The 21,889-nt window shown below is 51.6% G+C and overlaps 3 protein-coding genes across 3 annotated transcripts; all 3 read right to left on the reverse strand.

Moving 5' to 3' along the window:
* Positions 1 to 57: 57 nt before the first annotated feature.
* On the reverse strand, positions 58 to 6,983 carry sesn2 (sestrin 2). The gene is made up of 10 exons (XM_072705996.1): positions 6,268 to 6,983; positions 5,313 to 5,378; positions 4,898 to 5,086; positions 3,956 to 4,138; positions 2,700 to 2,918; positions 2,463 to 2,610; positions 1,932 to 2,044; positions 1,602 to 1,792; positions 1,046 to 1,190; positions 58 to 763 (listed from the first exon to the last, which is right to left on the reverse strand). The coding sequence occupies exons 1-10, from the start codon at positions 6,580 to 6,582 to the stop codon at positions 677 to 679; spliced, it is 1,656 nt and encodes a 551-aa protein (XP_072562097.1). The 5' UTR covers positions 6,583 to 6,983; the 3' UTR covers positions 58 to 676.
* A 1,261-nt stretch (positions 6,984 to 8,244) lies between these two features.
* matn1 (matrilin 1) lies at positions 8,245 to 14,061 on the reverse strand. Its single transcript, XM_072705998.1, has 8 exons — positions 13,839 to 14,061; positions 11,840 to 12,189; positions 11,341 to 11,563; positions 9,949 to 10,071; positions 9,178 to 9,582; positions 8,901 to 9,053; positions 8,696 to 8,776; positions 8,245 to 8,391 (listed from the first exon to the last, which is right to left on the reverse strand). Exons 1-8 carry the CDS (start codon positions 13,930 to 13,932, stop codon positions 8,342 to 8,344), a joined length of 1,479 nt encoding a protein of 492 aa, XP_072562099.1. The 5' UTR covers positions 13,933 to 14,061; the 3' UTR covers positions 8,245 to 8,341.
* A 1,632-nt stretch (positions 14,062 to 15,693) lies between these two features.
* Positions 15,694 to 21,029, reverse strand: laptm5 (lysosomal protein transmembrane 5). The gene is made up of 7 exons (XM_023803732.2): positions 20,842 to 21,029; positions 19,014 to 19,119; positions 18,705 to 18,781; positions 17,665 to 17,790; positions 17,420 to 17,515; positions 16,580 to 16,666; positions 15,694 to 16,247 (listed from the first exon to the last, which is right to left on the reverse strand). Exons 1-7 carry the CDS (start codon positions 21,022 to 21,024, stop codon positions 16,173 to 16,175), a joined length of 750 nt encoding a protein of 249 aa, XP_023659500.2. The 5' UTR covers positions 21,025 to 21,029; the 3' UTR covers positions 15,694 to 16,172.
* Positions 21,030 to 21,889: the final 860 nt, after the last annotated feature.

The following is a 21,889-nucleotide window of genomic DNA, read 5'->3' on the forward strand; positions in this document are numbered from 1 at the left end:
ACTACAACTAAAATCGCTCGCAATGTTATTCATATTTCACAAGACAGGACACAGTGGTCAATTCTGCTGCTTTTTAATAAAATAATGTCTGTACAAAATAAATCATCACCAGATTCACAGAAATAGCAAAACAAGGTTACTTTTTTCCCCTCGATAACTCTCCAACATCCACAAACGCCGGTTGCCTTAAGTAGTTCGGCTCATTGCTGGCTGCGGCCAAACCGGGAGGTCAAGGGGCATTCTCACATTTTAAGAGTTCACATGACACCCTGAGACGAAGATCCCTGAACACATTAAATAAATACTGAGAGAGATATTTAAAACAAAGGCAGTAACAGTGTGGGCAGGAAGCCAGAAGCGACGCGTAAACGGAGTGATAGTTCTCCATTCAGCTCACGGCCGCGAGGAAGTAACTCTGACAGCAGCAGCTGAAAGTGGTGACAGCTGGCAGGGGGGGGGGACAGTAAGGCGGCCCTTCCAGCAGGGTATATTTCAGAGATTACTTCCAGTTCAGAATCTTCCTCCTGGTATTACGATTCCCAGTAGTGCAAGAGCTGTATGCGCCCCCCCCCCCCCCACCAATCAGTGTAGTGTGTACTTCTGCAGTGCGGTGCTGCCCCCTCATTCATAATATGCGATGCTGGGATGGGTGGGGCTCAGGGAGGGGGGCATCTGATCACATCATGTATCGCATGATGGCCCTGAGGGCATAGAGCAGGGCGGCCTGCAGGCGTGCCTCCAGGAGAAGAAGGTTAATGTGCACCTGGTTGAGAGAGAGAGAGAGAGAGAGAGAGAGAGAGAGAGAGAGGGGGGGGGGGGGGAGGTGATGAGAGAGGGGGGGGGGGGGGGGGGGGGGGAGGTGATGAGAGAGGGAGAGTTTTCATTATAGCAAAAGCTGCCACACCATTCTGACTCAGAGCAGCGCCGCATGAGTGCCTGCAGTTACTGCGGCAGGCAGCTGTGTGGTTTTTGGTGAGTTTAACTGCTCTTGCTGCAACAGGAGAGACAGAGCAAACACGGTGCCAGAGTGCAGCAGGCGCCTCACCTTCTCCGAGTGCTGGAAGAACCTCCAGAAGGCAGCGTACATGCGGGCCGAGGTCTCCTCCGGGTGACAGGCCACCGTTTTGATGTAGATCTTCAGCTGGAGCTCCAGTAGCTGGTTGACGTCACCGTAGTCATAGTCATCGTACCTGCACAGCGACACAGGATGACAGCGTCGGCGACGAGCCAGCTGGGCTGACAGTGCTCTCGAAAGAACCTTCTAGAAGCGTCTCAGATCTTACGCCTTACAGACCCCCTGTCACAAACACTGGGTGTGTTTGTGGCTTTAATTAAAAATCCCATGATCAATCTGCATAATCGTGAGCAGGGCAGCTGATCTAAGAACAGATATGGTGACACAGAGGGAGGATTCAGTAAAAGTCCATAGAATATTCAGCTGGGTGTTGGGTGGAATCCTAACCAGTCAATATAGGTGCAGCGTAACGAGCTAAAGAATTAATGTTAAATGAATCATTGACATTAATAGTGATGGATTATAAAGTATGACATCATCGTTAAACCCGCAGTCAGATGGGATGTGTCACGGAGCAGGGACCCACCGGATGCCGAAGACGCACTGGATGTAGTTGCAGACGGCCTTGCGGAGCATGGAAGTGTCCACGTCGCAGTGCATGGCCATGGTGCGATAGGTCAGGCTGGACACCACCTGGAACTTCTCATCCAGCAACTGGCCCATGTCCGGGTACAGCCGGTTCATCAGCGAGAAGCCGTGATCCTCCCACGAAAAAACCTGCACATTTCAGCGTTTCACACACGACACAAAGTAAACATTTGCGCCGCGGGTGGGCATTACATGCGGATGGGCATTACATGGGTGTGGGCATTACACGGGGGTGCCAGCCTCTCATCCCACCAAGCCCCTAGCGTACCTGTGCTCGGAGTGTGGGCGGGGCCTGCTCCCCGCGGGGGGCAAAGTCCTGGTAGGCAAATTCAGCATCCTCCACAAAACGGGACACACTGTCCGAGAGGGCGCACGGCACATCTGGGGGGGGGGGGGGGGGGGGTCGGGACATGGGAGGTCAGGGCCCATCCACACACACACGCACGCACGAATTTAAGCAAATAAATGAATAATAATCCCTGCATCGTACCCAATGCATAACGACAAGTCACTGTGCAGGATGGTTGGGGCTTTCCCCCTCCCCCCCTCCAGGAGGCGCTACAGGACCTGCACTTCAACACCCGGGAGTAACACTGCCACTCTAACCTCAGCACTCTGTGCTCCAACTTGCATGTTATGACATTATATGCATGTTACTGTTCTTGCTCATATTTGCCATCTGCTCATAGTTATATAAAGCTGAAGTCTACAGGGAGGTGCGTACACCAGCCTTTCACTGTACAAACGACACTAAAGCTCCTGAGCCCCACAGTCGCCCCCCCCCCAGCACGGCACACACCGCTCAGCTGACCCAGCAGCCTCTCGCTCCGCTCTCTCTCGAAGCGAGTCACCATCTCCTCCGGGCTGAACTCCTCCTGCTCCTGCTGCCGCTGTAGAAGCTGCATTCTCTGCATCAGCAGCTCCACCTCATGCTCACCGTTGGTCCCCTGGGAACCAGAGTACAGACACGCCCAGCTCAGCCTCCCGCCGGACCACGGGCACGAAGGCCAGGCCCAACCCCGGGCGCCAGACTCACCCCCTGGTGCTCAGTGGCAGCTTCGTGTGCAGGGCTGCGGGAGACGTGGGCAGAGGGGGAGGGCGGCCGGAAAGTGTGTCCCCCAACGTGGTCGAGCTCAGGGTTGATGCCACAGCCCCAGACGAACGAGGACAGCGAGTGGGCATGGACCAGGATGACCACTGCGTGAATGAGCTCTGCCAGTGACCAGCGCTGCTCACTGGTGGGACAGACCAAGTCCTGGGGGTGGATTTCAGCTTTGTCAGATTCCAGGAAACGTGAAGTCACTGTCAGATTTCACACACACGAAACGAAACTGAACTGTGACAGAGCAACAAACAGCCAGGACAAGCAGACAATTAGTCAGGGTCCTAAAGTAATGCCCACCAGGCAGTGGTGGAAAGTTCAGGTCCAGAAAGTTGATTGGCTGAAATAAAAACCTTGGTCTGGAATCGTACTTTCTGGACCTGAACTTTCCAGCTCTGCTGCCAGGCACCAAATGCAGGCAGATTCAGTTTGGTGAGTAAATCCCAGAAGACTGACTGCCACACTGGCGGGGAAATGTTTGTCCTGAGTCTCTGCTGCATTTGATCTACGGGCATTTGGCTTCTATTCTCCGTCAGTTTCTCATGCCCGCGCTAACACACACACACCCTGTGAAGTCCCACCACTAGCCTGCCTCTGATTGCCTCTGGCATTTTTCATCTAAGCCTAATCTAACCAACCATCTGACAATAACCTTAGCCAAACAAAAAAAAGCCAATCAGAGGCAGAGAAGGGGCTGGTCTTCACAGGATGCAGATAATTATCACTTGTTGGCAGTCCGCTGCCAGTGATGTGGCGATATTTACAAGGAGTTAGTCAACCTTTAAGATGAAAACAAATGTATATGTAACACAAACAGGCAATTATTATTTTGGCCAGTAAAAAAAGTAGGCTTGGCCGGTGGATTGTCACCTCGGCAGGTGAGACAAAACGTTCATTTCAGATCCTGACACAAGAACAATGACAGTGCAAGTAATGCAGGTACACAGCGATGCGGGACAGTGCAAACAGGAACACTGCAGTGCAAATGGGCAGCTTGGCAGTGTTGATTCGGCCCAGTGCTGGTGGATCCATCGTGAATCCATCATAACATCAGGGACCCGTCTTCAAACATAACTAGCCTTGGTATGCTGAGCTCAACAGGTAATATACTTTAAAAATATCAGAAACGATGTGGTTATAATGCGAGTCGAGCGGTGAGGGGGTGGGGTGCGCTGGGGCTGCCCGCTCACCGCGATGTGCTCCTGGGCCAGCAGCCAGGGCCTGTGGGCCAGAAGCTTGTTCAGCAGGTTGAGGTGCCGCAGCTTGGTGGGCACACAGTGCAGCCCCTGCAGCCAGCGCTCGTCCCCCCCCGCCTGCAGGAAGGCGTCACTGTGCAGCTGCACCAGGTACGAGCACCGGTGGCGAGCCGAGGCCTGCGGAGACACGGAGGACTGAGAAACGAGGCTCGCAGGCATGAGGTCCTGCGATCCCACCCACCCACCCCTCCATAATACAGATTAATCTCAGGGATAGCAGATGCCTTTCGATCATCTGGATGGAACCTCATCACAACAGAGAGCTACACAGAGGTGCATGACCATTACATGTGTATCAATACTGCATCGCATAACCACAGGACTGTTACCGCGGCAACCAGGGATTCCTACAAGGATACCCTCACATCCAAAACTACACAGCCGCCTAGGTTAGCAATACACATTGTTTACTCATTAAATTCAAATTAAAGTCTTTCACGTGTTTGCGTCACACTCCTGTGAAATGGCAGGCAAAGCAGGCGCTGTGTGTGTGTGTGTGAGAGAGAGAGAGAGAGAGAGAATACACAGCAAACCCAAACCACAGCTGCCAGTGAAGGAAAGTCCCTCCCCAGCAGCCGACCGGAGCAGAGAGGCCACCGCAAGCAGCACCCGCGCCGGCCAGGCGGCGGTCAGCCAAAGGAGACGGGGGTTTCCGTGGCCTCAGCTTTCTGTTACACTCCCTAATATCTTCTATGTCTGCCCCAGCAGACAGCAGAAGAGCAACGCCAGAAAAACTTAGGCACACCAAGATGACCGATCCACAGCTGGGGAGAAGCCGACACAGTAACTTGTGGAGAGAAAACCCGCAAGGACGCTGGATCAACACCCCCAGGGGCAGAAAGCAGCAGAAATGTGCCCAGCGAGTGGCACTCTCACCATGACGACGATGTAGTGCCTCCAGTGGCAGGGCAGGGGTCCGTCCAGCTGCAGCAAAGCCTGCTGGGTACGCAGGAAGCAGCGCAGGTAGGAGGGGTGCAGTGCCATCACCATGGTGACGTGGTCAACGCGCCCCGTGGACAGGAAGGCCTCCACCAGGTCTGGCAGCCCACCAAGTTCCTGCAGGATCTGACCAGGATTGGGGGGGAGGGGGTCAGGCATGTTTTACATTTTAGCAAATGCGAACATTTTACAAAGAAGTGTAGACTTTAGGACACAGGTAATGGAATTTAACTAAAGGTCAATAAAACATCACCATCCACAAAGGCAATGATAATGTGCAGACACACTCACAGCCATACAGTGCCACCTAATGTTAATGCACAGGTATGAGCAGATTTACAGACAGACAGACCTCCTCAGCAGGGATAAAGGCGCTGGGTCCTGTAACCAGAGCCTGAGGCACCTCAACACCACGGGCCTGGAACATAAAACAACGCAAATCATGCCCAATAAGAAGATGTTCACCGCCACATTCAAAACACCGTATGTAATCTCAGATTTTCTTGATGGTGCCATTTGCCTATGAGAACCACATATCTACCTCACACCCGTCACAATATCAGTCATGCCAACTGTCCCATGCATATTGCACATAGAGCAAACGTTAATCCCACAGTAACTTTATTTCAACGGTGCACACACCGATACTAATTGTACTAAATGATGATGAATATTCTCCTTCGGTCGCTGCTGAAAGGTGCACATGAATGTGCGTTAAGTCGCGTATCGCACCTGAGCCTTAGGACCCCGATATAACCGCGTCAAAAGGGGCGTAGGGGCCGGCCGGGACGGAGTCCACACGGCCGCTCCCCACCTCCCGAAAGAGCCGCCCCGTGTTGCATCATGTCCAAGCCGGAGGCGCCTGCCTTTCTGATGTAACCTGCAGGCAATCCGCCGGCGGACAGACGGGTCAGCCCGGTCACCGTGACTCACTGATCCTCCATTTTCCGCCCCGTTTAATTGAGCTCCGGGCGAAACGCCGGCAGCGGCGCTGCCATCACGCCCCCCGGGATGGGCTTCATTATATCCGGGTGACTAACCTTCGGTACGCGGCTACAGACCCGCTGCCCGTTTAGATGCCGCCGCCCGCGAAGATCTGCCAGTCCCTCCCTCGGCTGCACGTTTAAATTAATTAACTACGAACACACTAATAATGCGATTCGTTTGGCGACTCCCACATAATTACAGACGGGGTTGGTGTTTAACTTTCTGAGGTTAATTAACCCGACTAGTTTTTTTAGTTAAAATAGCTGAGGGGCTTCCAATGGCCGGATTTTAAGGCGGACCGGAGCGCTCCCCGCCGGTACCTGCGCCATCCGCAGCAACTCCGCCGCTCTCTCCCTGATGTCCAGCAAGGGGCACGTCCTGGACACCCGAAGGAGGTGGAGCAGGGTGTCCCGCTGGAGCCCCGGCTCGCCGTCCGCACCGGGGCTCGCCGAGGACAGCACGCCACGGCTCAGCGCCTCCAGCGCCGCCGCTCGCTCCTTCTCGTCCCTGCTGCACAGACTCGCCAGTCTGCCGGAGCTCGGCACGGCCACCGCCTCCCGGTGCACGTCCCCCGGTTCCTGGCGGCTCGCTTCGCTCACACAGCCCGACGCCGTCGCCGGCATCATGTCCAGCATCACAGCAGCGCTCCTGTGTCGCCGGTGTCCTAGTTCAGGCTGATCTGATGTTTCGGGTCTAAGAGCTGGAGTTGGGCTCAGGCGCCCGCCGGCTTCCAGGCGAAGCTATAGTGTAATTAGGAGAAAGTCCAAGAGACGCCGTTCGGGATATGGCGATAACGAACATAGCGACCAAAGACGGCGCTGAACCCGTACTGTTGCCTCTCGATCGACACTAAATGAAAAGGGCGATTGTCTCCGTGGAGCTAAAGCCGAGCGACCGTCATGACGCTGCCGGTGTGGGTGGGTGTGCGGAGCTGCGCGCGGCGTCTCGCTGCTCAGTGTCACGACGGGAGCCGGCGCCGCTTTACGGAAGAGCACAGAAGAGTGCAGGCATTTCCGGGAAGGTGGCGCATGCGCGGACAGCCGATCTAGGGAACCCCCTCCATCACGTAATCATGTCCAAGTATTAGGAAATCACCTGTGTGTTATCATTTAGTTAGTTTGTGCTTTATTAGGTAATGATTGGGAATAAAATACATTTTATAAAACGCATCGTGTTGAAAGGCCGAATTTGTCTGTGTGCAGTTAGAATATTGTTTTATTAGACTTCTCGTTATACATTGCCTAAGCGCTGCCGCAGGTGCGTAGACGTTACATCATTACGTTTTGGGAGAAAACCTTTTTAGTTTTTATCAAGTCCGCTTGAGAATAGTTATATTGATGAAAACGTGGGTGTTACGAAAGAATACCAATTCTAGTCCACAATGTTCATTTTGACAAGCTATTAGAATTAATACACACATTACACAAGTAATCAGTCTTTATTTTCAGTCTTTCTATTTTTAATTTCTGGCATTAATGTTTTAGTTTTATTTCAATCTTCCACCACACAGGCAAACCATTTCTGATCCTCTGGTTGGTCGTACCTCCATGTTTTTATTTACTTGTTGTCACGTGTTGTGGTGTTTATGCAGAGATCTGCTAACATGAAAACATGTTTCTACAATGTTCTCCTTACCTGTGTCTTGTCTTTCTTTTTGGGTCACAATACAGGTCAATTACATCATCTCCCCCCCCCAAAAAAAGTCACTGGCTGTGACTCTGTAGCATACGCCTGGCAGTGTGTGGCGTCAGGACCGAAAAGTCTCACGCAGAAACTGCATCTCTCCCTCTACACTGCGGCACTGCACTGCTTGCCTGTGCTATGTAACTTTAAAAAAAAGACATATAGTTGTGAGGTCACATCTTATATTCAATTAGTTTCGTATATAATTCATATAAAATAAGGGCTTTGCGATGGAGAGAAAGTAGAAACTGAAAGGAGTACAGATGAAGACGCAGAAAAATTTGAGACCCACCTCACATTTTGGGTTTGCTTAATGCACATGTGGGCTCTGAGCACCCAGCTGAAGAAACGCCAGTGGACAGTGTGCTTTACCCCTGGTGACCAGCTTGCACAGATGCATGGAGTTATATAGACAAGGGGTGTTGCCATAGCTACCATGGGTGATGCTGAAGGTGATGACCTCATGATTATATCCTGGTTTTCACTGTAAACATACTCGTGAACTGTATCTCTGATAACCTCTAAATATCTTGGCCAAGCTACTTCCTTAGCGAGACAGACGGAGGGCAGAGATGGATGGGGATGGGCGGATGGGTGCTGGTGCAGAATCAGGGTAAATTCATGCTTCTCTTTAATATTTTACGGTATGTTGTTTACAAATAAGAAGAGAATGGGAGGGGTCAGAAGAGAGTCTGGATGGAGGAACACCGCTCAGACAATCTTGTTCTCCAGTGCTGCAATCCTCTTCGTTACACTCTCCAGTGATACTGTCGTCAAGGAAACATTGGAATGCACAGACTCCCTATCACAATTGCCCATCACACATAACACAATGGGCAATCCTCATTGTGCTAGTCATCCTACTTCACTCTTTAGATCTCAGCCCTTCCTCCTCCTGCTACTGTCTTCTCCTACTAGATTTTTGATACTTTGGTTGATACTGATGCATTACCATTGAAAGTACTTGTCTATTGAAAATATCTTTTCTATTCCACTTTTGCTTTCCTCATCACACAGGTACTATGTACTGCTGTAAGTTGTGCATAAAGCTTTAGAAAAGGATATATTTTTTTGTTAATGCCTGTATGGCATTTTCTACTTTTTTCTGGAAGCTGACGATTGAGTCACATTCACAGGGGTTCTCCTCTGAAAGAATCAAGACAGAAAGAAAAATTTTGTGAAGCAGCACTTGTTTGTATGAAGCAGCGCTTGTGTGTGTGAAGCAGCGTGTGTGTGTGTGTGTGTGTGAAGGCCTTTGCTGCTCCCTCACCTTCACAGATGTTCACGTGCAGCTTCTTGGCAATCTGGTTCATGGTCTTGAAGTCGGCAGTGTAGAAGTAGTGATCTTTGATGGGCTCTGATGCGATCTCCCTCAGCTCATCCTCCACCGCGTTCCCAACACCCACGGCGTACATTTTTAGACCTGGATTTATACACGTCACAATTTACACGGACCATTTTAACCAGTTTCACTACAACGTTCGAGAATAAAGCTGCTAGCTTGAAGCAGCAGTTGTCCAGTTGGCATGACGGCCGCTGTCACTCACCCAGCTCCTTGGCCTTCTTGGCGGCATCTCCGATGTAGTCCTGCGAGCGCCCGTCGGTGAAAACGATTCCCACCTTGGCGACACCTGGCCGGGAGCCTTGGTTGGGAGTAAAGCTGCTGTCCATCAGGAATCGCAGGGCTTGGCCCGTCATGGTGCCACGCTCCATATAGTCCATCTTCTTCACAGCCTCCTTCACGTCCTTCTTGTTGTTGTGGAGGCCAAGTGGGAACTCCTGGCGCACGGCGCTGGAGTACTGCACCAGGCCCACATGCGCCTTGTTCTCCGACACATCCAGCTTGTCCACGATCTGGTTGATGAACTTCTTGACCAGTTCGAAGTTCTCGGGACGCACGCTTTTTGAGCCGTCGATCATAAAGACCACGTCGGTTGCTGCACTGCTGCAGGCTGTTGAGAAAGAAGAATATGACAGGCTGGGAGAGATCACATGCTCCTACATACCAGAGCATGGAGCATAGGGTGTGTCTAGCTATTGAAAAAAATCAAGTTTACCTGGGGCTTGACTTTAGTTTTTGTTGAAGGAAGACTGGCATCGGAGCTAAATACGTGGGGGTAGGCTTAAAGTACAGGGGGCTACAGGCCCCCACTGATTGGACCTAACGACGCCCTTGGCATGGAGTGGTTTGGTTATAGGTGTGGCAGGTGAAAGCCAGTCAGCCTGGCATTAAACTTCTGAGTTACCCCCATGTCTATCCCTCTCTTTCAGATTAAATGACCACAGTCGCCTGCACTTGTCCAGCATGTCCGACTCACCATTGCATGACCTGCCATCCTCCATAAGTGTGAATCCCTCGTTGCAGGCACACTTGTACGAGCCAGGTACACTGATGCATACCTGTTCACAGTCATGGTCCCCTGTCGCGCACAGATCAGACACTGCGCAGGCCCATGCAGACGTGCGCAGGTGTGTGCAGGCATACGCAGACACAGAGGGCAACGATTGGGGCAGAGTTAAGGGAGAGAAAATAAAACTATATCAGTCACAGAACAGAGATGAAGAAGAACTAGGGGTTATTTTAAGGATCCACTTTGTTTAGTTCATAAATCCATAATCTTTGACTTGTAAATCCATAAATCTTTTGATGTATTAATGACAGTGTGACTCTTGTATTTTACTTGCATTCTGGCAGTGGATCATTAAAATGAACAGCAATGGGCCACATTGAAATACATACTGGAATATGTGATAAGATCATGCATTTTTTTACAGTTGAATTTATAACTTTAGTTGAGTCTGTTTATGCTTTATTGCACGATAACAACAATGACATTTAACAGCATATTTCAAGAATAAGTATTTCAAATAGTGCCCATCTATGAAACACACAGATAGGGTAATGTCTGGTCTAGTCACAACTCTTTGTTTAGAAGGAGGTGAAGCACAGGTCATTCTAGGATTTTTTAAGGTGGGGGGGGGGCATAAGAGGGGTTATTAATTCATACAGATCAGCGAACCTTATCATTAGCCAATGATATGTTTTGAATTGGTGAGTGACAAGGAAGGGGGCACACTGCAGGCCAATCAGCTTTCAACTGCCCCCATACACCCCATGGGTGAAGGAAACATGACACTGCAGCAAAGATGACCTGTATCTGGAAAATCTCTCTCTGATCAGCTTGCCCCCCCAGCCCCCCTCCTCCGGAGAATGACAGGTGCCTCAGTTGAGGGGAGCTCTGCCAGCCCTGGGGGGCACTATGACTGAGGCTGAGTTATGTGAGGAAGACTCTGCCGTTGGTGTTGGGGAGGGCAGACTCACACACACACACACACACACACACACACACACACACACACACACACAGACAAGTCATCAGGCTTCTAGCATGATTCCACCCACCAATGGCGTTGTGCCAATGAATTTAGGCAGAAGCATGTGCCTACCCAATATTTTGTAAAAATGTAACATACATTAATATTTCACTCAACCAAAAACATGCCTACACTGACTGTGAATAACGTGGTTAAACTTGCAGTAAACTTGCTGCCCGATAAAGTAGCTTCTTCTGTCAGGTCGCGTCTCTTAATCCACCACCAGCCCCCAGTACCTCTCCTCTCCTCTAGAGGGCGCTCTCATGTTGTATGTTTCATCAACTTCTATCCACCCCGCCCTTCCTCCCTCTGCCCCCCCCCCCCCCCCAACTCACCACAGAATGCCTCCTGGAACTTCTTGGTGAGCTTCTCGATGACGCTGTAGCTCTCCACGTAGTCCACGTGCTCCTCCAGGGGCTCGCTGGCAATCTGCCTCAGCGTGTTCATGTCCACGCGACCCACGCCGATGGCGAACAGCTCGATGCCAGCCTCCCGTGCCCGGGTCGCCACATCGCGCACGTTGTCCTGGGGGCGCCCATCCGTCACGATGATGACCACCTGTGAGGGCGGCACCAGGGCAGCGGGGATGTGGGGGGGGGGGGTGGGCAAGAGACTGTAGATTAATAGTGTTACTGGACTTAATGTCTGGGTTTGTTGGTATGGCAGCTTGATGGATGGTGTCATCCTTGTGCAGTACTGCTATTGTCCAGTAGGGTGCGCGTGTGTCTGTGTGTAGTGTGTGTGGAAATGCATAGGAAAGCTGAACTCAAAATATCACCCGCATCAGCTGTCAGTACCCCTCCAGTGGCCCCTGAGGAAAAGCTGTCGCCCCACCTTGCTGATCTCTGGCGAGTGAAGGCGGGCCCCCTCTCCCTCACTGAAAGCCACGTTAAGGGCAAACTGGATGGCCAGGCCCGTCATGGTGCCCGAAGACAGCGGCTCGATGCGTTTTACGGCCTTCACCAGGGCCGCCTTGGTGCGGTACGTCTTCAGCGACACCTCGTTCTTCACGCGGCTGGCGTAGTTGACGACGCCCACGCGGGTGGCATTAGGCCCCACAGTCAGGCCGTCGATGACTTTCGTCAGGAAGACCTTGACCTGCTCGAACTCTGAGGGCCGCACGCTGCGAGAGCTGTCCACGATGAACACCAGGTCGGTGGGCCGCGTCTGACACAGGCCCGCGGCTGTGCAGAGATAGAAACACAGAGAAATGCATGAGATGATTGTCTGTCATAGAACCTGCTTGGACATCTGACATCTTTGTAAACAGCAACATGAACCTGCATAGCATCCTTGAAGTCCTTGCTCTCAGACTGAAGGGCCACAAGAGACGTTAACGAGTGCTGATTGTAAAACTACACAGGCACACAAGAGCGCTCAGGAATCACAGCCTGACCCACTGGAGATATGCTAGATAAACACTGGCCAAGGGCATAGATTTGGGAATGGACGGCTGCATCCCGATTGATATTGTGGGACTGCTGTGCCTGTTTAGGGGGGCGGATTTGGTCCCTGCCGGTGCTGAAACCAAACCTACGACGTTGACACTGCCCAGCAGTCCCTCTCTGTTGGAGTTAGACTCAGTCCCTGTTAGGCTGCATGGTGCTCCAGCCCAATGCTGCCCCCTCCTGCACACACACGCACACTGCAGGGCCCCAGGGGGCCTTTAACATTTATCTTGGTCCCCTGTGATATTCTTGCGCATTCCGCACCAAAGCAGGCAGTCACCTCATCGGCCGGCACTCTGACCAGATCCTGGAAGGATCAGCTAGACGTTTCTTTGTTTCTTTCATTTCATGCAGAATTTAAAAAAATGTTCTCAGACAAAAAGTGAACCTGCTCCAGCAGTCTGTGAGTATGACAGCAGGGAACTGCAGCACAGCTCCAAGCAGGAAGAGAGGAGCCATGTTTGATAGAGAGAGAGCTGCAGGCGTCACGTCAGGCAGGAGAACAAGTGACACAGGGTCTGCAAATGCTGAAAAGGCACAGTAATTATGCTGACATTTGGGTACAATAATGACAATGCTGAGAGTGATGCAACTGCATAATAAGAGACTGGGGGAAAAAAAACTGCCACAGTTTTTAAAGTCCACAGTTAGACGACAACATTTGTTCTCTCCTAGAGAGACATTATTCAGCAGAGCAGAGCAGAGCCAATGTAGCCTTTAATCACAACTGCAAAGGTATTTCAGCACCTCACCCAAGAGCATCGTTCAGCCCTGAGCTGCGCCGAACGTGCAGGAGGCTCAGAGCAGCGATGACACAGCGTCCGAGCCCCTCGTCAGATGCTGACCTTATCCATTCATGAGCAGAACATTTTCCAGCAGCAAAACTGTCTTCCCTTGCCAGCCCTGACATGCTTATACCAGCTTCTGATTTTCCTATAGGGAGAATTCGCCTCTTTCAGGTCTCAGACGGCATTAAAGTACAGAGGAAAGCTGGAAAAAGTCATAGAATATCTGCTGACTAAGTGATGGATTTAAAAACACAGAGTCAGACAGGAGCTGCTCCGGACACCCAAATCCCGCTTAGATCACCAAGTCTCACTTGGGACCTGAAACAACCTTGCAACCAGCAGAAGTTCCGTGTATCCCGGGACTGGTGACCATGAACCAGTAAGCAGGTTCTCCCTGACGGAGCAGGGTGAGGAGGTCAATTCCCGTATCCCTCGTAATATCTGTGTCCCCCCGGATTTCTACTCAGCGCTTGAACCCCCAATCCACAGGAGCCGGCAGCGGGGCACGCCTGGAGGGGCAGCGGCATGCCTCCCCACCGCGCCTCCTCACCGGGACTCCCCGCCGCGCCTCCCCACCATGCCCAGGTGCAGTCTTACCCATGGCAGCAGCGTGGCGGAGCTCCAGACTGGCGTGGGCTCTGAGGAGGCAGAGGAGCAGCAGGGACGCGCATAAGGGCAGACGGGCCGTCATGGCTCAGGCGGGCAGGAACGACGGAGAAGTGAGCAAGAGAGAAGCCAGAGCACGACAGGAGGAGGACTGAGAGGCGTGGGGAGTGAGAACAAGGTTATCAACAGCAATGCCTTAAAACACACACACACACACACAGCCGCATGTGAGGAGAGGAAATACCGGCCCGGGAACCTGGAAGAATCTCAGAAAAGGGGAGCAAGAACAAACACACCTTCATGCAGCCCAGGGGACGGGCTTTAGGTGTGGGGAAGGGGGGTGTCGGGGCCGGGGGTGCCTTGTGTTCCCAACTTTTCTGGAAGGACGGGATTGTGGCTGGAATTGGGTGTTGTTCAAATAAACAGTGATGAATTCCTCTTTTTTCCCGCATCTTCCCTTTTCAAACTGTTACACATTTATTTTGAGGAGGGAGGGGTCACTGGCAGCCAAGGAAGGATGTGTCTCGGTGCTGAGGGGGTGCAAGCAGAGATTAGGGAAACGAGAGTAACAGATCAGATAAGCTCCACAGAAGGCTCCGGAGGGCTGGCAGGCCTCTTCCACATCACACCCACATCTAGGTGCTTCATGGCCGTATATCACCGTCTCAGTCACTCTGGATGTCCTCCCACAAACCACCTGATTATGAATATCTGTGTGTTTTTTTGTGTGCGTGCGCGTGTTTGTGTGCGTGCTCATGAGTCTGCAGTCCCCGTTCTCCCGCTCCGTCTCCCTACGCCTCTCTCACGCGGTCCGTTCCCTCGCGGGCAATACTGCTGTCGCCTTCCAGCACTTGTCTGCTCTAGTTTGTTTTAGGGGAAGATGAATCCAGAAGTGCAGGTACTGATCCTCTGCTGGAGTCTCTGCCCGATTCCTGGATAAATAGTTTTGAGGTGCATTTATTATTTTCAAAAAATAGCTTTTAGTGAGGAAGGGTGGAAAATATCCATCCATCCATCCATCCAATCAATCAGGGGTATATTAATAATCACTGCTGGATATGTTGACTTATATTTATTGATTAGAGGCTTTTTGATCAGCGTTAGGGTCAGGGTGCCGGGTCAGCCAGGATTAGGCGTCACCGAAGGGCCACCATCACCATCCTAACCCACAGACACACAATGGCCCCTGCAGGTGTCTGTGCATGCAGTCACATGTGCATCGCTGTGTTTCAGCGTGACTGTACATGCAAATGTGTTTTAGGGTGTGACTGTACATGTATGTACCTGTCTCAGTGTGTGTACTATGTGTGTTTTAATGCATGTAACTGTGTGTAACAGTAAATATCTGTGTGAAACGGCGTGTTTCAGTGTGTCAGTTTATAACAGTAATCCGTAAATGTGCATGTGAATCGGCATGTTTCACTGTCTGTATAGGAGCGTTTGACTGTAAATGTATTTGTGTTTCCTCAGGTGCTGGAGCGTGATCCCTCCTCCCCCCCCCCCGGGCCGCTTTCTGAAAGCCCCCCATTCAGACGGGCCCCCTCGCCCATCCCTCTGACAGAGATGCATCTGTGCGGCCGGCCGGGGCCCCTCAGATTGGCCCCGCAGAGTTGGCCCACGCCCGGAACTGCCACAGGAATGCGGCCGGGGCACCAGGGGTGCCTAGGGTCACCGCCCGTGGGGGGGGGGCACTGTATCCATCCGAGCTACACCCCAGCATGGCAGATAGGGAAGGTGTGCAGACAAAGGCAGCTAGAGCCAATTAAACCAATTAAATTCCTCGCGGCGCTAAGCAACAAATACTCCTCTACCTGTAGGCAACAGAAACATGACGCAGAAGCACACGACACTTTCATGATGTTTATTACGGGAATTCAGGCCTTTAAGTGCAGCAGAATGCAGGCAGTACACTCACTCAGCAGCTCGCTTTCTCTCTCTCTCCCCATATCTGTCCTTCCTGTCCCTCTTTCTCTCTCTCTCCCTCCCTTTTTTTTGCATCCTTTAGCTTCAATTCAAACTGCAGTTTAAGGTTTGCAAAAATGATACAACAATATATATGTGTGCTTTCTGCTTAAAAAATAGAGCACAAAGCAACATACAAAAAGCTTCTCCCCTTACTTAAAAAAACAAAAACAAATGGTGCCTCTATAATCAAATTTTTTTAAAGCCAACACTAAAGCCAGCATCTGCGTCTGCACCATCTGCGCTCTGCGAAGGGAGAAAGCTGCAAGAGAAAGCAGTGGTGGCAGCTGTGGTGGGCGCAGTCACTCGGGGGCTGCGGCCGGGTGCAGGTGTACAGCGGCTGGCGTGGGAGGGTGCAGGCCCCTAGGGCCCCAGGACAGCCAGAGCCGGGTCCTTGGAGGGCAACTTCAGGGCCTCTTCATAAGAGGGCAGGTCCACCTGGGGGGGGAAGTGAAATCGCGTGACCACCGGCCTGTGTGTTCTCTGCCTTGCCTCTGCCAGCAGGGCGGCGCCGGTGAAGTCACACACCGCTAGCACTGCCACGCATGTGATGAGAAACCAGAGTACACACAGGAAGTGTGTCGGATATTTTCCGAGATAGAGGTATAAATGCGCAGGGACGTTTATTTTCCACCGCGTTTGTGCTTAGTATGGCAAACAAAGTTTTAAATAAAATTCCTCAGCGAGAATTTTAGAATAAATTATAGAAACTAAATACATTCATGGGCAAAAAGTGAAGGGGCGCGGTGACCCGGTGTGCAAGGACTCACCAGGACGCTCTTCTCGCACACGGGTCTCTCCTGAGCTTCGGCCTTCATGACGAAGTAGCAGCGCAGAAGCGTGTTCACCATGAAGACCTGCAGAGGAACGGGGAGGCGGTCGGCATGGCAATGGAACACCTGCACCAGGGACCCCCCCCGGTGAAGCCCCATCTCCCCTCCGTCCAGCTGGGCTGCGTAACCCCGCGAACAGGACCCTCACTATCCCACCCCAACACCCCCGTGCCTCACATGAACAAGCCGCTCGTAAAACGGGGATCCGGGTGCGATTCCTCAGACATGAGACTTTCATGCATAAGCAGCTCAATAAAGTCAACATAGCTGGGTTTGGCCGTCTAGTATGAAGGCGCCTTCAGAACCACTGACGGTGTGTTTAGGCAACAGACAAGGGCACAAGAGTATCACGGCAGCGAGAGTGAGTGCAGAGTGTCTTTTGGTCTTTATGGACGCGTGTCGGGGGAGGGGGGCACTTTTTGTGGAATTTGAGCAATGTGCAGTGTGTGCAAAACAGTGTGTGCGAGTGACTGGTGATCACACTTGTGTCCGAGTCTCAGACCTATATGTGTGTGTGAGCTGAGCAGGAGGTGCTGGTACTGAGAGCTGAAGGATCCTCTGTGTGTCTGTGGATCTGTAGATGCGCGCAACCCATGGAGGGGGGGGCATTTATGTGGTGTTTCTGCTGGGCAGCAGCTTCCGAATCCCCGTCCCCACCCAAAGTCAGGGGCTGCGCTGTTGAATGCAGACTGCAGGGGCTTTGGGGGGGGGTTTAAACACAGACATGTTTACGCGACGTCCTGCCACTACGTGCTTTGAGACTCATAGTCTGTGTACCTTCATCAGCAGGTAGAGAACAAACAGGACGCCGAAGGCCAGGCTGAAATGAGCCACGATCCTGGGGTCCAGCTCCCTCTGGGTGGTCAGGTAGGTCTGCGTGGGGCGGGGGGGCAGGTGAGAGAAGAATGGGGGTCAGAGTGGCTGAGCAAGGGCACCCAGGGAGACAGAGGCCAGCGGAGGAGCAACACAACAGCGGGAAAGAACTGGAGCAAGACAGAAGTCAGGTGGTGGCTAAGCTGTACCTTCTCACTTTCTTCATAGCTGGGGGTCCCTGGAAGCCCCCAGGAGCTACTGAACGTGGACATCACAGTGAGACCCAAGTCCAGGAAGAGGAGGACGATCAGGGGGACCATGTGATGGGGACTCCCCTGAAAAGAGGAGACAGGCAGGGAGCAGCGTCAGTGTGGAAAGACGCAGGGATGTTTTGGAGCAGGCAGGATGTTACTGAAGCAAGACAGGCCAACCTTTGGGCTCCACCTCTACCGGCTGAAACCGGCTCACTGGCACTCTATTCTGAATACAAGCTGCCCCCACCGGGGCTGGTGGCCGTACTCAGGAGAGATAGGGGGGCGGGGGGGGGGACACAGCGGCCTCCCAGTCTACATTTTCTTAATCACCGACACACACATCCGCTCTCGCGCACACAAACACGCTGCTGGCAGCCAGGACAGAGATCACAGGCTGCCTTTATTTGACTTTCCTTATGCAGAATTTAAAAGTACATCTGTGTACGACAGACGTTGGGGGGGGGGGAACCTGACTGCCTGGAAGGACTGCAAGGTTTTTTATGTTCCACCACAGTCATAAATACTGAAACAAGTTCTCTTTTTGCACATCTCGAAATACTGAACAAATATTGATGTGGTGGGACGGTGGAGCCAAAGGCGTCTCATACATGCAGGGTCTCGTCAGAAAGGCAGCTTTTTTCCAGGCGTGTTGTGAGCACAGTCTGTCTGACTGAGAGGGAGGCCCAGGAAAATCAATCGGGAAATAATATACATGTCGGCCCGGCTTTCTCTATGAGCTCCTGAGGTGGGGTAATGAGACATGGAGTGATAGGGATGATGGGGTGACAGGGAGTGATAGGGAGTGGTGGGGGTGATAGTGGGTGTTAAGGAGTGATAAGGAGTAATTGAGGGTGCTAGAGAGTGATAGGGATAGTGGTACAGGGTGATAGGACACGTGCTCAGAGTATTGGGGAGGAATTTGGGAGGTGTGGGGGGAGAGAGACCCAGAAGTCTGTTTAAAACAATCGTCCGGTCACCAAACAGGAGACACCCACTTTGCACAGGCCAACCAAGGCAAAGATGCTGGAGAAGGTCATCATGACCAGCAGGAGCATGTTGGAGGTGACGTCAACTGAAGAGAGAGCAGAGAAGAGAGCTGCCATATGCCATCTGGAACTTCCACATGATTTTCAAATCTCACTGAAGTTTCCTTAGAAACATTTTATGCCATGTATTTCAACAGAGTAAAAGTGATAGAGATTTTTTTTTAACACATAGTTGCAGTAAAGGTACAAAGTATGTGAGAATGTCATATCTCTGCAGTAAACACTGCAGGAGAGTGTGAACCAGGACAGGAGGCTTACAGATCTGCTGTCCCCGAGAGAGCTGCTCAGAGGCGACGAGACCACAGAAGTTCCTCCCTGTGATGAGGCTGGTCACCATGAGGGCCAGAACCAGCAGCGAGGAGCCCTGCAGGCCACACAGAGATACATGAGCATGCGCACCCCACACAAATGGAGGTATTACAGTCAATAGAATAAGGAAGAAATTCATTTTGGCAGATCTGCGTGGAGCTGGACTGAGATATTGAGTAAAAATACTAAACAGAGAGATAGAAAAACAAACGGAGATAAAGGGAGAGAGAGTGATAAAACAGAGACTTGTACAGAGAGGAGTGAGAGTCACGCAGGTGTGCTGCTGGTAAACAGAGTGGTGCTAAACTGAGGAGAGAGTGATCAGAGAGAGTGAGACGCGGAGCTGAAGCAGCACATGCAGGCGACTCCCCCAGCGTGAATGTGTCCGAAGGAGCCTCACAAATCTGCTTCTTACTCAGCTATTCCTACCAGCGTCAACTGTAGCTGCCATAGAGACAGGATGACGAGCCACTCAACCAGAACATACCATCTGGACTCTGGGCAACTGGACTTTCCCATGTCTTCTCAATTTCCAGACCTTTTGGACCAATGTTAAAAGGGTTTCTTTTGGCGAGGGGGTGGGGGGGGGGAACCGATTGCAGATAACCTGGCACTGAGCCTCCCACAGTGTGAAGCTCAATCACACCGCTCCATCTTCCACCATCTCACTATCACTCATCTTTACCGGTCTCCCACAAACACATTTCTTGCTAAATAATCGCATGACGCACATATCAGGGGGGGATGGGGGGCACAGCTGCTCGAGGGTGCACAGCAGGAATTAAAAGTGCGTGCAAACCCAGCCTTCAGTGCCAAAATGGCCGATTTCCTGTTGTGTAATCATTTTGTTTCGCTTTACTTCACCGTAGTCAAAGGAGATCCAGTAAACACAGTAAACAGCTACATCAGCCTGTTAAGACGCCAAATCGAGGCTATAAATGATTTTGGGTCGTCTGCTGGAGCAACGTGGTGCATCCAGCATCTCGGAAGCAGCCACTTTTCTGTGATCCGCATGCAGTCCAATGTCCAGCCTTTACAGAGAATCATGTGATACGCAAAACAACACCCAGTCCAGGACATTTCTCTGGCCGGAAACGCCAGCGGGGGAGGGGGGTGTATTGGAGGAGAATGAGCAGACTCATTAAAGCTAGCAGGAAGGCTATGAGTACAAAACCAACAACTCAGTGAAACAGCGCTTCACAGAATGGCTTCACTGAACGCACATGTCGAAGCAGGTACGGGGTCTAGCTAGGACTTCATAATAAAGCCGTTGCTTAGAATAAGAGCCCGACAATCCTTCGAATTCTAACAACGCCCATTTAAACCAAATCATAAGAACTGCACACATACCCACTGCACTGGTATAAATGTATAACACAGAAAAGAAGAAGCAGGCTAACAGACCAGTTTCGGTAGATTATCAGAAGTGTGAAATTGCTTTTGAGCTCATTACTGCCCGGTTCTCTGGTTACAGTGTGTATTTATATAAAAAGAGGAACCAACGCTTCACGTTTCTCTCTCTGGCTTAATACGACATACAAATGCTCCGCCGTCGCTCCCTCTCAGAGACAAGAGGCCTGGTTGTTGATGTCAAAGCTGCTTTTAAATTCTATTCATTTATACATAGTGTACAAATCAAAAGCAAAAGCAACACAGAAACAGGCAGTGCTGCGACAGAGACTGGGCGGCTGAGAGGGAGCCATGCCAGTGGAGTCTGAGCAGCGCGCAGCGTGTCGAAGCCCCGCAGGAAGAGCGACCGGCGGCGCAAAACAGTTACCAGGTAGTAGAGGACGATGCTGGTGCTGGCGGAGCGGACATGGCAGCAGAGGCTGCGGGAGTACAGGGTCAGGTGGAGGGAGCTCGCCTCAGGCATGGTGGCGTCTTCACCTGCGGAGCAGAGTGACAGGCAGCAAAGCAGCTCACAGGCTATAGGGCAACTTCCTGCATGAGCTTCCTGCATGAGCGACCACTTCCTGGCACGCACATGTAGACACACCAGGACAGGAAGTGTGGCATCATTTCTGGGAGCTCAGACAAGACAGAACCCAAACGGGCCCTCGGCACCTGAAACAGTGCGAGTTAGAAATGAGTCGGACAGCTATGCAGACACACACCGACACGAAGACCGGCAGCCACGCAGGTCACTGTCAGCTCGGCTCATTTATGCTTGCATGCATGTATACATGCGCATGCATGAGCTAAAAGTTTGGGGTCAGCAGGAGAACAATTGCATGTCTGTGAGGTTCCAGTGGGATTATACAGAAGTTATATGAGGAGGGCGGGGGGCACTAGGTGGGGCCCTTGCAGTGCGCCAAGGTTGTCAGATCAGAAATAAACATTATTTTCAGTTGACAGCATCACCCACACTCCTGCGGTCAGCGATGTGCTGTTCAGTGGTGTCTTAACAGGAAGTAAGCATATCAAAAACATGCAAAACATATAGGCCTTTTGACATTTTATAATAACAGCCTTATCGTTTAAAAAAACCCCATGAATTTACGAAAACGAGAAAATATTGGATGGAATAATAAACAGCTAGAAACTGCGTTTGTGTGCGTGAACCTAGAGAGGCGGCGTGTCCGCAGAGCTCGGCTTTTCTTGGGAGGCTGCCCTGCAAGCCGCACACCTGAATGGCCGCTTGTTGTCTCCCGGCGGAGGCTCCGTGAAGGATCCATTCAGCAGCCGGAGCCGCTCGGACGTGCGCGCACGCACGAACCGGGAAATGCACGCGCATACATCGCTACATGCATAGCTACTGATTAGCATGTACACATTCGTCTAGAAGGACAGTTTGTTCTGGAAAGAAGAGGGCAGTTTTTGGTTTA

This window comes from Paramormyrops kingsleyae, chromosome 23 (assembly GCF_048594095.1).
Source record: "Paramormyrops kingsleyae isolate MSU_618 chromosome 23, PKINGS_0.4, whole genome shotgun sequence".
Taxonomy (NCBI): domain Eukaryota; kingdom Metazoa; phylum Chordata; class Actinopteri; order Osteoglossiformes; family Mormyridae; genus Paramormyrops; species Paramormyrops kingsleyae.

Bases quoted from the DNA above. Each gene is read 5' to 3' on its own strand.
- sesn2 (XM_072705996.1), bottom strand. From the start codon at position 6,582: ATGCTGGACATGATGCCGGCGACGGCGTCGGGCTGTGTGAGCGAAGCG. The intron at 4,139-4,897 runs GTGAGAGTGCCA...GTGTCTCCGCAG, and splicing joins GGCACTACATCGTCGTCATG to GCCTCGGCTCGCCACCGGTG. The intron at 2,611-2,699 runs GTGAGTCTGGCG...TCTGGTTCCCAG, and splicing joins CTGCCACTGAGCACCAGGGG to GGGACCAACGGTGAGCATGA.
- matn1 (XM_072705998.1), bottom strand. From the start codon at position 13,932: ATGACGGCCCGTCTGCCCTTATGCGCGTCCCTGCTGCTCCTCTGCCTC. The intron at 11,564-11,839 runs GTGGGGCGACAG...CCGCCCTCACAG, and splicing joins ACTCGCCAGAGATCAGCAAG to GTGGTCATCATCGTGACGGA. The intron at 8,777-8,900 runs GTGAGGGAGCAG...TGATTCTTTCAG, and splicing joins GCACGTGAACATCTGTGAAG to AGGAGAACCCCTGTGAATGT.
- laptm5 (XM_023803732.2), bottom strand. From the start codon at position 21,024: ATGCAGGAAGCTCATGCAGGAAGTTGCCCTATAGCCTGTGAGCTGCTT. The intron at 16,667-17,419 runs GTACACAGACTA...GTTCCTCTGCAG, and splicing joins TTCTCTACCTGCTGATGAAG to GTCTTCATGGTGAACACGCT. The intron at 16,248-16,579 runs GTGAGTCCTTGC...TTCCCCCCCCAG, and splicing joins TGTGCGAGAAGAGCGTCCTG to GTGGACCTGCCCTCTTATGA.